We start from the raw sequence: 14,535 nt of genomic DNA, 5'->3' as shown, positions 1-14,535 counted from the left end.
TGTTTTTGTGTTCTGACCTTAGCCTGAGAATTGTACAGGGGAGAAGGGGAATTACCATTTCCATCAGTAAACCTTATTTGATTCATTCCAATACTGGACATGCTAGCTGGGTTATAAGTAAATGCTTGAATTGTGAGAATAATTAGTATTGAAGTTCACAACATTTATGCTCTTATTGCAAAAAGTGTTAAAGTAATAACTTAGCTTTGTGGATGGGAATTATTACTGCCTGGTGAATGAGAGATACCTGAAGAACGGTAAGAGACCACAGTTAAAGGGTGTCCAAACCAATTTGCCTGGAAATTAGTTAAGAGAAAGTGACAAGGAAATAGAGGGCAAGACCAGATTGGCCTCTGTATTTCGCCACCGAGAAGATCAAATACATCTGCTGTGGGTTGCAACCTCACAGGCCTGGGAGGTGGGAGTATAAGCCATACTGGACCTCTGTTATTCCTGTTTCTGGCACTCATTTGTTCTCTTTTCCCTTTCGGGATACCAGCAAGATTGTGTCACAAATGCTGCAGAAAGCATCACGTGGAAAGAAACCAAAGTTCCTCTTTTATTACACATACCTATGTCAACAGCCACTGTTATAACCCATCCAAATTAAGAACCTGTAGGCAAAATGGAGTAAATTATTGGATTACAAGAAACTTAGGAAAATGTGGTAATAGATTTGGAATTGAATGTTTAAAAGGAGAGAGATGGATTTGTTTTAAATTTAATCTTGAAGATATGGTTCAAGAAGATTTGGTAAAAAAAACAAATAATAAACGAAAAGGTAAAACCAGCACAGCAATTGAATCTGTATTGACCCCAAATAATCTATTGAGTCATATTACAAGACTCCAAGTAGTTATGGAAATGATAGCAAATGGAGCTGCCCAGGCATTGGAGTTAATATAAAGTCAGCTAAGCCAAACAAAAACTGTAGTGTATCAGAATAGGTTGGCTTTACACTATTTATTGGCCAAAGAAGGGGGTGTTTGTGGAAAGTTTAATATATCAAATTGTTGAAAATTCATGAGCACAGAAAAGTGATTCTAGAAAAAGCAAAAGAAATCAAAGAAGAAAAAAATATATATGCATATAATAACCCAGGTACCGGTCCAAAAATTAGAAAACAATGTTAAAACCTAGCTGGTAGGGTAATGTATTAGAAGAAATTAAGATCTTTCATTTTATGTGTTGCAACTATTTTTATATTTCTTCCTTGTGTAATCCCCTGTTTTATTTTGCCTGCATAGTCCAGAAGATGCAAGTAGATAAGAAATATTGCTCAAGCCAAATTATTTACAAAGAATAAGAGTGGGGATTGTGAAAAATGCAGGTATTTTATGATTGGCTTTTTGGAAATAATAAAATGAATATTATATGTGTTGTGTTAGAAAGTAACGCTGTATTAATTCTCTTAAGTAGTGTGTTAAATATAGTTATAGGTTACAAAAACTGTTAATATAGAAACGATGCTATGTAAGATACTTTTTTTAAAGAAAGGACTTGCAGCGAGATAGCGGCCACAGGGCACCTGGATCTTTCACAGAAAAAGAATTTATTGCCCTCTTATCAGAAGAAACAAACTTCTTCCTGCCTCCAAGGCGCTGTTAGGATTAGAAGGAAGAAGTGGATGATGAGCAGACAGAATCCTGTGTTTGAATGGAATTTATGCACCATGTACGAAGTGTATGACTATGCAACAGGCTATTGCTTTTAAGGGTTAATGCTTTGTTAACGGGGGTCCTTTTTCAGGCTCGTGCTGCCCAGAAAAAGGTACCCGGACGTCCGTAACTCTTTGTTTTTGTTGTCTCATATTGTCCTAATTCAAATTGTTCAAATTATTATTACTCTAATTGTATGACTATTTTTATAACCATTTTATTACTATTAAACTTTCAAAAATTTTAAAAGCAAGTGATTGATGTTTTTCACACCAGTCTGTTAGGTGAAAATTATCAAAAGATTTTTGTGAGTTTTCTAATTTTGGCATTAATGCTGGCAAATTTTCAGGGTTTACTGTCTATTTGTGGGTCGAGAAATCTGTCCCAAACACTGAGGGGACTCTGGAGCTATTTGGGAACAGTTCTTTTTCAAAATTCTTTTGTGTTGGGATCAAAGAGCTGGCATTTGCAGGGGCAAAATAATTCTCTGTCTGTCCTGTATTTATTAAAGCAGCTGTCATATTCCAACCTCCTCCTCCTCCTCCTTGTGGCACGGTTTGTGTGCATGGATGTGGCTGTGCAGATGAATAGTGACACAAAGTAGTCCACTGGGTGCTAGGAGTGTGGAAGGCGAAAACGCGGAGACACACCAGGTATCGGTTGCTCAGGGTTACGCGCTGCAGAGGGATCTCTCGGTGCCCGGCAGAAGGAGAGACGCGGAAGGATACATGCAAGGCGCTGCAGTTTTCGCCTGCTGTGGTGCTGTGTACAGATGCAGTGGCGGCAGAAGTGGGGTGACAGGGCACAGGGATGCCGGCTGTGGCCGGACAGCAGCACGCAGCGACTCGGAACCGGGACCGGGCTGTACCAAAGCTGCGGCGAACGCAGTGGAGGGTGGCGGCGGGGCCGTGGAGATAGAACTGCGCATGCGTGCAGCTGATCCCGGAAGCAGCGCTGTGGTTCGATGAGTCGGCGTGGAGTGATATCGCTGGTGCTGGGGTTGTAGCAACTGCGCATGCATGGGTTCCGTCACTACGGCGGCGCGGGCAGTCATCATGGCGGCGGGCAGGATGGGGCGTGCGGGAGGCGGCGGAGCTGTGGGAACAGGAACGGGGCTGCGGCTGCGGCCGTGGAAGGAAACGCCGGGACGCCCGTGGTTGCAGGAGGCGGCGGAGCCATGCCATCCAGCAGCTCTGAAGCGGGAGGGTGCGGTGGGGAAGGCACGGCTCGGCCCGCCATGCAGCGGCGGCGGCAGGGGAGGGGAAGCGACCACGGGCGGCGCTGACGGGAGGCTGGGCTGGAGCGCTGCGGCGCCGGCATGGGGTGCCTTGGGCGGCTGGGGTGCCCCAGTAAGACAGTCAATAAAACACCCTAAAAATTATTTTTAAGGCCCTGAAAAAGCCCTAAAGGTATCCTAAAAATTTCCAGAGAATTCCTAAAAAACTCCTGTAAAAAAAACCCTAAAATATCCCTAAAAATCCCTGAAAAATCACCTGAAAGACCCTAAAAAACTGTTTAACCCCTACCTGTAACACTGTGGCCTCCAAACATCATCTCTACCTATTAATCGGGGTAACTGCAAGACCCTCAAACACCACCACAATCACCAGCTTGAGTTGGTCTGGGCAGCACCAAATAAAATAAATTTAAAAGCTTTAAAAATAGAAAAATTAAAAATAAAAATTAAATAAAAAATATTTAAAAAAATTAAAAAATGCTTTAAAAATGGGAAAATAAAAAAAAAAGAAAATTAAAAAAATAAAAAGCTTTAAAAACCGAAAAATTAAAACTAAAAATTAAAAAAAAATTTAAAAAATAAAACAAATGCTTAGAAATAGAAAAATTAAAACTAAAAATGAAAAAAAAAGAAATTAAAAAAATAAAAGAAATGCTTTAAAAATAAAAAAATCAAAACTAAAAAATTAAATAAAAAATGAAATTAAAAAAATAAGAAATGCTTTAAAAGTAAATCAAAACTAAAAATAAAAATAAAATTAAAAAATAAAATTAAATAAAATAAATGTTTAAAAATAAAAAAATTAAAACTAAAAAGTAAATAAAAAATAAAAAATGTTTTAAAAATAAAAAAAAAAACGAAAAATTAAATAAAAAGGAAAATTAAAAAAATAAAATAAATGCTTTAAAAATAGAAAAAGCAAAAAATAAAAATGAAATAAAAAATAAAATTAAAAAATAAAAAAAGCTTTAAAAATAGAAAAATTTTAAAAAATTAAATAAAAAATAAAAAAAATAAATAGTTCAAAAATAAAAAATTAAAACTAAAAATGAAATAAAAAATAAAATTAAAAAATAAAATAAATGTTTAAAAAAAAATTAAAATTGAAATTAAAAAAAATTTAAAAAGCTTTAAAAATAGAAAGATCAAAAATAAAAAATTAAATTAAAAAAACATTAAAAAATGCTTTAAAAATAAAAAAATCAAAACTAAAAATTAAATAAAAAATAAATAAAAAAATTAAATAAATGCTTTAAAAATAGAAAAAGCAGAAAGTAAAAATGAAATAAAATATAATATTTGAAAAATAAAATAAATAGTTCAAAAATAAAAAATTAAAACTAAAAATGAAATAAAAAATTAAATAAAAAAATTTTAAAAAGCTTTAAAAATAGAAAGATCAAAAATAAAAATTAAATAAAAAATTTTAAAAAGCTTTAAAAATAAAAAAATTAAAACTAAAAATTAAATAAATAATAAATTTTTTTAAAAAGCATTAAAAATAGAAAAAGCAAAAAATAAAAATGAAATAAAAAATAAAATTAAAAAAAAAAAATTATTTAAAAACAAAAAAATTAAAACAAAAAATTAAAAAAATTAAAAAAATAAAACAAAAAGCTTTAAAAATAGAAAAATCAAAAATAAAAATTAAATAAAAAGCAAAAAATAAAATAAATGCTTTAAAAATAAAAAAAACAAAACTAAATATTAAATAAAAACTAAAAAAATAAAATAAATGCTTTAAAAATAGATAAAGCAAAAATAAATATGAAATAAAAAATAAAATTTAAAATATAAAATTAATAGTTTATAAATAAAAAATGAAAACTAAAAAATAAGAAATTTTAAAAAATAAATGCTTTAAAAAAAATAAAACAAAAAAATTAAATTAAAAAAAATTTTAAAATAAAATAAAAAGCTTTAAAAATAGATAAATCAAAAATAAAATTAAATAAAAATAATAAAAAAAGCTTTAAAAATCAAAAACTCAAAAGTAAAAATTAAGAAAAAAATAAAAATAAAAAAATTTAAAATATGCTTTAGAAATATAAAAATAAAACTAAAAATTAAATAAAAAGGAAAATTTAAAAATAAAATAAATGCTTTAAAATAGAAAAATTAAAACTAAAAAAAAGATTAAAAAAAGCTTTAAAAATCGGAAAATTAAAAAAATATTAAATAAAAATTAAATTTAAAAAATAGAATTAATTAAAAGTAATTAAAAAACAAAATAAAATCCGTAAAGTGCTGTAAAGTACTGTAAAAGTTCCATAAAAAAGGTAGTGTCGTAAAGCGCGACTGTCGAAAAAACGCACCTTTTACGACAGTCGCGCTTTACGGCACCTTTTACGACAGTTTTACGACAGTCGCGCTTTACGGCACCTTTTACGACAGCCGCGCTTTACGGCACCTTTTACGACAGTTTTGCGACAGCCGCGCTTTACGGCACCTTTTACGACAGTCGCGCTTTACGGCACCTTTTACGACAGTTTTGCGACAGTCGCGCTTTACGGCACCTTTTACGACAGTCGCGCTTTACGGCACCTTTTACGACAGTTTTACGACAGTCGCGCTTTACGGCACCTTTTACGACAGTTTTGCGACAGTCGCGCTTTACGGCAGCTTTTACGACAGTTTTGCGACAGTCGCGCTTTACGGCAGCTTTTACGACAGTCGCGCTTTACGGCACCTTTTACGACAGTTTTGCGACAGTCGCGCTTTACGGCAGCTTTTACGACAGTCGCGCTTTACGGCACCTTTTACGACAGTTTTGCGACAGTCGCGCTTTACGGCACCTTTTACGACAGTCGCGCTTTACGGCACCTTTTACGACAGTCGCGCTTTACGGCACCTTTTGCGACACTTTTACGACAGTCGCGCTTTACGGCACCTTTTACGACAGTCGCGCTTTACGGCGCCTTTTGCGACAGTCGCGCTTTACGGCACCTTTTGCGACAGTCGCGCTTTACGGCACCTTTTACGACAGTTTTGCGACAGTCGCGCTTTACGGCAGCTTTTACGACAGTCGCGCTTTACGGCACCTTTTACGACAGTTTTGCGACAGTCGCGCTTTACGGCACCTTTTACGACAGTCGCGCTTTACGGCACCTTTTACGACAGTCGCGCTTTACGGCAGCTTTTACGACAGTTTTGCGACAGTCGCGCTTTACGGCAGCTTTTACGACAGTCGCGCTTTACGGCACCTTTTACGACAGTTTTGCGACAGTCGCGCTTTACGGCGGCTTTTACGACAGTCGCGCTTTACGGCACCTTTTACGACAGTTTTGCGACAGTCGCGCTTTACGGCAGCTTTTACGACAGTCGCGCTTTACGGCACCTTTTACGACAGTTTTGCGACAGTCGCGCTTTACGGCACCTTTTACGCCAGTTTTGCGACAGTCGCGCTTTACGGCACCTTTTACGACAGTTTTGCGACAGTCGCGCTTTACGGCACCTTTTACGACAGTCGCGCTTTACGGCACCTTTTGCGACACTTTTACGACAGTCGCGCTTTACGGCACCTTTTACGACAGTCGCGCTTTACGGCGCCTTTTACGACAGTCGCGCTTTACGGCACCTTTTGCGACAGTCGCGCTTTACGGCACCTTTTGCAACACTTTTACGACGGTCGCGCTTTACGGCAGCTTTTACGACAGTCGCGCTTTACGGCACCTTTTACGACACTTTTACGACAGTCGCGCTTTACGGCACCTTTTACGACAGTCGCGCTTTACGGCACCTTTTACGACAGTTTTGCGACAGTCGCGCTTTACGGCACCTTTTACGACAGTCGCGCTTTACGGCACCTTTTACGACAGTTTTGCGACAGTCGCGCTTTACGGCAGCTTTTACGACAGCCGCGCTTTACGGCACCTTTTACGACAGTTTTGCGACAGTCGCGCTTTACGGCAGCTTTTACGACAGTCGCGCTTTACGGCACCTTTTGCGACACTTTTACGACAGTCGCGCTTTACGGCACCTTTTACGACAGTCGCGCTTTACGGCGCCTTTTACGACAGTCGCGCTTTACGGCACCTTTTGCGACAGTCGCGCTTTACGGCACCTTTTGCGACACTTTTACGACGGTCGCGCTTTACGGCACCTTTTACGACAGTCGCGCTTTACGGCACCTTTTGCGACAGTCGCGCTTTACGGCAGTTTTGCGACACTTTTACGACAGTCGCGCTTTACGGCGCCTTTTGCGACAGTCGCGCTTTACGGCAGTTTTGCGACACTTTTACGACAGTCGCGCTTTACGGCGCCTTTTGCGACAGTCGCGCTTTACGGCAGTTTTGCGACAGTTTTACGACGGTCTCGCTTTACGGCACTCCATTTTATGCAACTTTTACGGTACTTTACAGCACTTTATGGGTGGTTTTTTTTTTCATGTATTTTTAATTAATTTTATTTTTTTAATTTTGTTTTTTATTTAATTTTTACTTTTAATTTTTCTATTTTTAAAGCATTTATTTTTTAATTTTGGTGGGTTTTTTTACTATTTTTAAAGCATTTATTTTTTTAATTTTGTTTTTTATTTAATTTTTAATTTCTCTCTTTTCAAAGTTTTTTATTTTAAAAAGAGAAAAATTAAAAAGTAAAATTAAATAATGATACAATTAATAAAATAAAGCATCTTTTTTATTTTTTTATTTTGATTTTATTTTTTATTTTTATTTTTTTTATTTTTAAAGCTTATTATTTTTTAATTTTTATTTTTACTTTTTCTATTTTTAAAGCATTTATTTTATTTTATTTTTTAATTTATGTTTTCAACGTTTCTATTTCTAAAGCATTTCTTTTATTTTTTCAATTTTTTTTATTTAATTTTTATTTTTAATTATTCTATTTTTAAAGCTTTTTATTTTATTTTTTAATTTTATTTTTTATTTAATTGTTATTTTTATTTTTTCTATTTTTTAAGCATTTATTATATTTTTTAATTTCATTTTTAATTTTTCTATTTTTAAAGCACTTTTTTTTAATGTTTGTTTTTACCTTTTCTATTTTTAAAGCATATATTTTATTTTTTAACTTTGTTTTTTATTTGATTTTTATTTTTAATTTTTCTATTTTCAAAGCTTTTTATTTTATTTTGGTGCTGCCCAGACCAATTTAAGCTGGTGATGGTGGTGGTGTTTGAGGGTCTTGCACTATGGCACTACCTTTTATGGAACTTTTACAGCACTTTAAAATAAATAAAAAACAAAATAAAAACTGTAATTAATTTTGTTATTTTAATTTTATTTATTTTTATTTTTAATTTTTCTATTTTTAAAGCATTTTACATTATTCTATTTGGTGCTGCCCAAACCTGCTGTAGTGCATTTTTATACTTTGTAATACTTTGAAGTAATTTTGTTTTGTATCCCCATATTTTTCCCAAATGGTTTATCCCAAACTGTACCCCCCCTCCCTTTACCTGTGTTATCCCAGCTGGGGATTTTTTATTTTATATTTACAAATGAGTTGAAAAACCTGAAAAGCAAAAGTCACACACACAAGGTTAAATCCAGTCAGCACGCACTCACACACGCAGGGACGAGCGGACGCAGACAGACACATGCTGTCACTCACACTCTTCCTGCTTACGTGCTTGGGGTGGCCCTTACTCGAGACGCTGAAGAACACGCTTCCATGCTTCTTCTGGCTGCCGCTCGTCGACGCCAATTGGTAGAATCTGGGGAAATCGGTAGCCTCGGGGACCTGTGAGACGACAGGAAGCGGTCAACGAGTGGCTGACAGCTAGGAATTGTCCCCGCTCTGGACCAATAAATTTTCTACCCAAAATCCCATTAAAGACAGATGAACAGTAAAGTTTTTATAACTCTTCTACCTAACTCTGACTACGTGCCAGGGCAGGGGAGCTCCGACCATAAGTGGTACAACATAACTACACACGATATAAGCCGACGCATACAGTGCAAGTGTACATGGAGTGTAAGTACATACGGTATAAGCCAGCATAGGTACACGCAGTGTAAGTACATACAGTATAAGCCAATGTAGGTACATGCAATGTAAGCCAGGACTTCAGATAGCTCTCTGGAAGATTAATTCTTGAGTCCCATACCCTTTGAGAAGATGGAACCTATAGAACTACTGCAGTCACATGAGGAGGGTGTAAGAGGCTCCCTCCAGAAGTCCAAGAGAAAGGCGTGGAAAAAAAGGCACTACCAAAGCCGGTCGTGAGAAGGAAGACGGATGAGAACATCTTGTCCCTTTGAGACATTCCTGTCTCAAAGAGTAGAAATGTAAAGATGCCGGAATAAGGGATATCCGGAAAGGAACGTGAGTAGAACGCGGGCGATGTGGCACGGAATAGTGCCGATAAAGCATCGAGACGTGACAAAGGCCTGAGACACGTAAGACAATGGACACAGACTACATAACACAGACACGGACGACATAACATAGACACAGATGACATAACACAGAGACGAGTGGCAACTGCCTGGCACTGTCCCCTTAGGGACCCGAGATTCCTAGCGCAAGATGAGCCAGAGGCTGATGATGCCAAAGGAAAGGAAGCCCTATGACGAGAGCACGCGATGATGAAACGGAACTCGCTAAAAGAAGTTAGTGCCGAAGCAGTTAAGAGGATGCTTGAGAGGGTCGGCGAGCCTAGAGAAGGAAGCTGACTGCCGGGTGACCATGGCCATAGCTCCAGACGTGAAGGCGAGCTCCTCGGGGGAAATCTGTGACGACGTCGAGTCGAGGAAGGCGGACGACGCAAAGTACACAAAAATGTGGAGATGGGTCGGAACTGCCCTGCCCGGCAAAGGCTCTGGCGAGGCTGAGGAGAAACCCTCTCCCTTTACTTCCAGAGAGCCCACCCCGCTACAGACCTCTCCGCTAAGCGGACATCAAATTGCCTCCCGTGAGAAGTAAAGGCTATTCCCCTTCTCCCAGCCACTGGCCCCAACACTTAGCTTTTGGAAGAGGAGCGGACAAAATCCATCCTCGGTCGGACGTGGACCTTGAGATGCTCTCCGTGTTTGCCTCAGTGCTGCCCTTTCCAAGCTTTGGCTACGAGCCTCCGCAGGGCACCTAAGGCAAAACAGAAAACCTGACTATTGCCCTCAAAACCAGCCCCGGCTCACCTCAAATCTTGATTTGACTCCGGAGGGTGGCCAGAAGATACCTGCAAAAAGAAAAGGTACACGCTTAGCATGCTGCTGTGTAACGCTCACCTATGGGTCAGCCTGCCTAAACTCCGACTCACCTGCCCTCCTCTGTTCCTTGGCATGCCTAGGGCATTGACAGCACCTGCAAAGAAACAAAGCAGAAAAGCATGCTGAGATACTGTGAAAACGCAACCTCCCAAATCTGACAAGGATGCCACACTGATAGCTTAAGCCTGCACACACCTGGCATGGGTGTGCTCAGCCAGGATAGATAGCAAGTGGACCACCTAAAATAAAAAAAACAAGAGATGCTTAGAGCTGCACCAGAAACTGAGACATCAGCAAAAACAACTGCTTCTGTGCGCTACTCAATGCTCACCTTGCCCACTCGGCCTTGACTGCTGCTCTCTGCCTTGACCTCCTAAAAAGAAAAAGAACAGAGCTATAACAGCCACCATTTATGCTTCCTCTGCAGAGACAAATGGTGACTGACCTGCTGGGGGGAATCCCCTCACCCGGGATGGGGGGCTCTGCCCTGGATTTTATTCTTCTGCATCTGAAAGAAAGTTAGGACAAAAGTCAAAGGGCTGCAGGATAACTTAAGAGCTCCAGATATCTTGTGTCCATCTACAAATCCCACCTAGAGTCTAACTACACCCCACATTACAAACTTCAAGTCCCCGGGACTTCTCCTATTGCACCAGGCTATGCAGCAGGGCAGAGCAGCTCCGGCACAAATGTGTGTGCAGACACCCGTGACACAGGACAGACAGGACGTGACAGACAACGGGGACACAACACGGACAGAAAGCTCCTGGCAAGGAAAATGGCTGCGAAGACTGAGAGAATGCAAAAGGAGATGACCGAGGTGAGACCGATGGTGAGCTGATGAGGCTCAGAGAAACCTGGAAGAAGAAGATGCTAACCGAATGATTTATTCCAAGAACTGCAAAGATGGATGCCCGAGAATCCTACAGCCAGAAGCCTCTACCTGCCCTCACATTCGTTCAAGTCCTAATCCGCCATAATGGATCCTGGCGGGGCACAGCTGTCCATACAGCTCAGAACAAGACCTGAAAAGACATCTGACCGGATGCTTCTAAAGAGACAAGAGAGTCTGATGCCTGTCTGAGCTCCCAAGTGGAAAGATCTATGGCCTCGGTGCCAGGCCAAGGAATGCAGAGATCACAGATGCTAACAATGATGCCAGGGTTTCCGACAGGCCCCTCATAGGGCTCACGTAAAAGACATGACATATCCAAACAACACATAATACACAAAAGACAAGTGACACGATACACACCGGGACTGCTCTGCCCTGCGCACCTCAGCACTGTGATCCAAAGTCAGGCTTTGCTTTTATGGGGCCTAAGGGGCCGCTCCATGGACAGCCCCCCACCTCCAAAGCGGACTAAAAAACCCCTCCCAGTAATTCCCAAACCAGCCCCCTGCTTTCATCCCCTCTGTGGCTCGTGGCCCTCTACTTATCTCTCGCACAGCTGGGGATGCCCGTCTCAGGTGCAAAGAAAGGCCACCTCATCAGCTGGGAAGGTCCTGGTGGCACCAGGCTGGTGTCTCTCGGACAGCTGTATTAAAGAAAACCAGACATCAGTGCCTGATCTCAGCAGCCCATCGGCCAAAACCCCACAAGTCTGCTACTCACCGTGGTCCTAAGAACGCTCAGCTGCTCGGGCCGCACGCTTCGGGCACGCTCGGAGACCGAGGCTGTCGTCACAGGGGACGCCTGGGTTAAGAGGAGATGAGGTGATTTGGCATGGCTGAAACCTGAGGGGACCCTCGCTCCTCCCCCCTACTTCCCCGACTCACCGCAACTCCTTGGCAGCTGCTGAAGGCCACCTGGATGGCACCTTGAAATAGAAGAGTTCAGGGCTTCATCACCAGGTCCTGTAACACACCCACAGGGCTCACACGTGCAGGGAACCCAGTGCATCGGCCGGCTGGTGACAGGGGGCTTGGCAGGCTCCGAGTGGATTGCCTAAAGCACAAAAAAGAGAATGGAAGCTTAGAGCAGCACCAGAAACTGAGACCGGAGCAATAATAACTACTTCTCTCCACTGCACACTTTGACTGCTGGTGTCCAGATTTACTTCCTAAAAAGATAGACAAAGAACAGAGCTGTAAGTCAGTCATCATTTACACTTCTGCTGCAGAGACAAATGGTGCCTCACCTGCTCGGGGGAAACCACTCACCTGGGATAGGGCACTCTGGCACAGATTTAGTCCATCAGAACCTGAAAAAAAAGTTAGGACAAGAGTCAAGCTGTTGCAGGATAACTTAAGAGCTCCAGATATCTTGTCTGCATCGACAAATCCCACCTAGAGTCCAACTACACCCCACATTACAAACTTCAAGTCCCCGGGACTTCTCCTATTGCACCAGGCTATGCGGCAGGGCAGAGCAGCTCCGGCACAAATGTGTGTGCTGACACCCGTGACATAGGACAGACAGGACGTGACAGACAACGGGGACACAACACGGACAGAAAGCTCCTGGCAAGGAAAATGGCTGCGAAGACTGAGAGAATGCAAAAGGAGATGACCGAGGTGAGACCGATGGTGAGCTGATGAGGCTCAGAGAAACCTGGAGGAAGAAGATGCTAACCGAATGATTTATTCCAAGAACTGCAAAGATGGATGCCCGAGAATCCTACAGCCAGAAGCCTCTACCTGCCCTCACATTCGTTCAAGTCCTAATCCGCCATAATGGATCCTGGCGGGGCACAGCTGTCCATACAGCTCAGAACAAGACCTGAAAAGACATCTGACCGGATGCTTCTAAAGAGACAAGAGAGTCTGATGCCTGTCTGAGCTCCCAAGTGGAAAGATCTATGGCCTCGGTGCCAGGCCAAGGAATGCAGAGATCACAGATGCTAACAATGATGCCAGGGTTTCCGACAGGCCCCTCATAGGGCTCACGTAAAAGACATGACATATCCAAACAACACATAATACACAAAAGACAAGTGACACGATACACACCGGGACTGCTCTGCCCTGCGCACCTCAGCACTGTGATCCAAAGTCAGGCTTTGCTTTTATGGGGCCTAAGGGGCCGCTCCATGGACAGCCCCCCACCTCCAAAGCGGACTAAAAAACCCCTCCCAGTAATTCCCAAACCAGCCCCCTGCTTTCATCCCCTCTGTGGCTCGTGGCCCTCTACTTATCTCTCGCACAGCTGGGGATGCCCGTCTCAGGTGCAAAGAAAGGCCACCTCATCAGCTGGGAAGGTCCTGGTGGCACCGGGCTGGTGTCTCTCGGACAGCTGTATTAAAGAAAACCAGACATCAGTGCCTGATCTCAGCAGCCCATCGGCCAAAACCCCACAAGTCTGCTACTCACCGTGGTCCTAAGAACGCTCAGCTGCTCGGGCCGCACGCTTCGGGCACGCTCGGAGACCGAGGCTGTCGTCACAGGGGACGCCTGGGTTAAGAGGAGATGAGGTGATTTGGCATGGCTGAAACCTGAGGGGACCCTCGCTCCTCCCCCCTACTTCCCCGACTCACCGCAACTCCTTGGCAGCTGCTGAAGGCCACCTGGATGGCACCTTGAAATAGAAGAGTTCAGGGCTTCATCACCAGGTCCTGTAACACACCCACAGGGCTCACACGTGCAGGGAACCCGGTGCATCGGCCGGTTGGTGACTGAGGCTCGGCATACTCCGAGTGGATTGCCTAAAGTGCATGAACGAGAACGGAAGCTTAGAGCTACACCAGAAATTGAGACCTGAGCAATAATAACTACTTGTCTCCACTGCTCACCTTGACTGCTGGTGTCCAAACTTACTTCCTAAAAAAAAAAAAAAAAAAGACAAAGAACAGTACTGTAACAGAGTCACCATTTACACTTCTGCTGCAAAGACAAATGGTGCCTCACCTGCTCAGGGGAATCCCCTTACCCGGGATGTGGTCCTCTGGCACAGATTTAATCCATCTGAATGTGAAAAAAAAGTTAGGACAAGTTATCCTGCAACAGTTTGGCTCTTAAGAGCTCCAGATATCTTGTGTCCATCTACAAATCCCACCTAGAGTCCAACTACACCCCACATTATAAACTTCAAGTCCCCGGGACTTCTCCTATTGCACCAGCCTATGCAGGCAGGGCAGAGCAGCTCCGGCACAAATGTGTGTGCTGACACCCGTGACATAGGACAGGACGTGACAAACAACGGGGACACAACACGGACAGAAATCTCTTGGCAAGGAAAATGGCTGCGAGGACTGAGAGAATGCAAAAGGAGGTGACTGAGGTGAGACCGATGGTGAGCTGATGAGGCTCAGAGAAACCTGGAGGAAGAAGATGCTAACCGAATGATTTATTCCAAGAACTGCAAAGATGGATGCCCGAGAATCCTACAGCCAGAAGCCTCTACCTGCCCTCACATTCTTTCGAGTCCTAGTCCGCCATAATGGATCCTGGCGGGGCACAGCTGTCCATACAGCTCAGAACAAGGCCTGAAAAGACATCTGACCGGATGCTTCTAAAGAGACAAGAGAGT

The 14,535-nt window shown here is 41.9% G+C and overlaps 1 protein-coding gene across 1 annotated transcript; it reads right to left on the bottom strand.

Annotated features, from left to right (window-relative positions):
- Nucleotides 1-535: 535 nt before the first annotated feature.
- Nucleotides 536-9,548, bottom strand: LOC129046918 (uncharacterized). Its single transcript, XM_054517069.1, has 3 exons — nucleotides 9,535-9,548; nucleotides 8,505-8,672; nucleotides 536-2,753 (listed from the first exon to the last, which is right to left on the bottom strand). Exons 1-3 carry the CDS (start codon nucleotides 9,546-9,548, stop codon nucleotides 2,018-2,020), a joined length of 918 nt encoding a protein of 305 aa, XP_054373044.1. The 3' UTR covers nucleotides 536-2,017.
- Nucleotides 9,549-14,535: the final 4,987 nt, after the last annotated feature.

Source organism: Molothrus ater, chromosome 22, assembly GCF_012460135.2.
Source record: "Molothrus ater isolate BHLD 08-10-18 breed brown headed cowbird chromosome 22, BPBGC_Mater_1.1, whole genome shotgun sequence".
Lineage (NCBI taxonomy): Eukaryota > Metazoa > Chordata > Aves > Passeriformes > Icteridae > Molothrus > Molothrus ater.
Note: the sequence above shows the minus strand (reverse complement) of the source record. Positions and strands in the feature narration are given on the sequence as shown.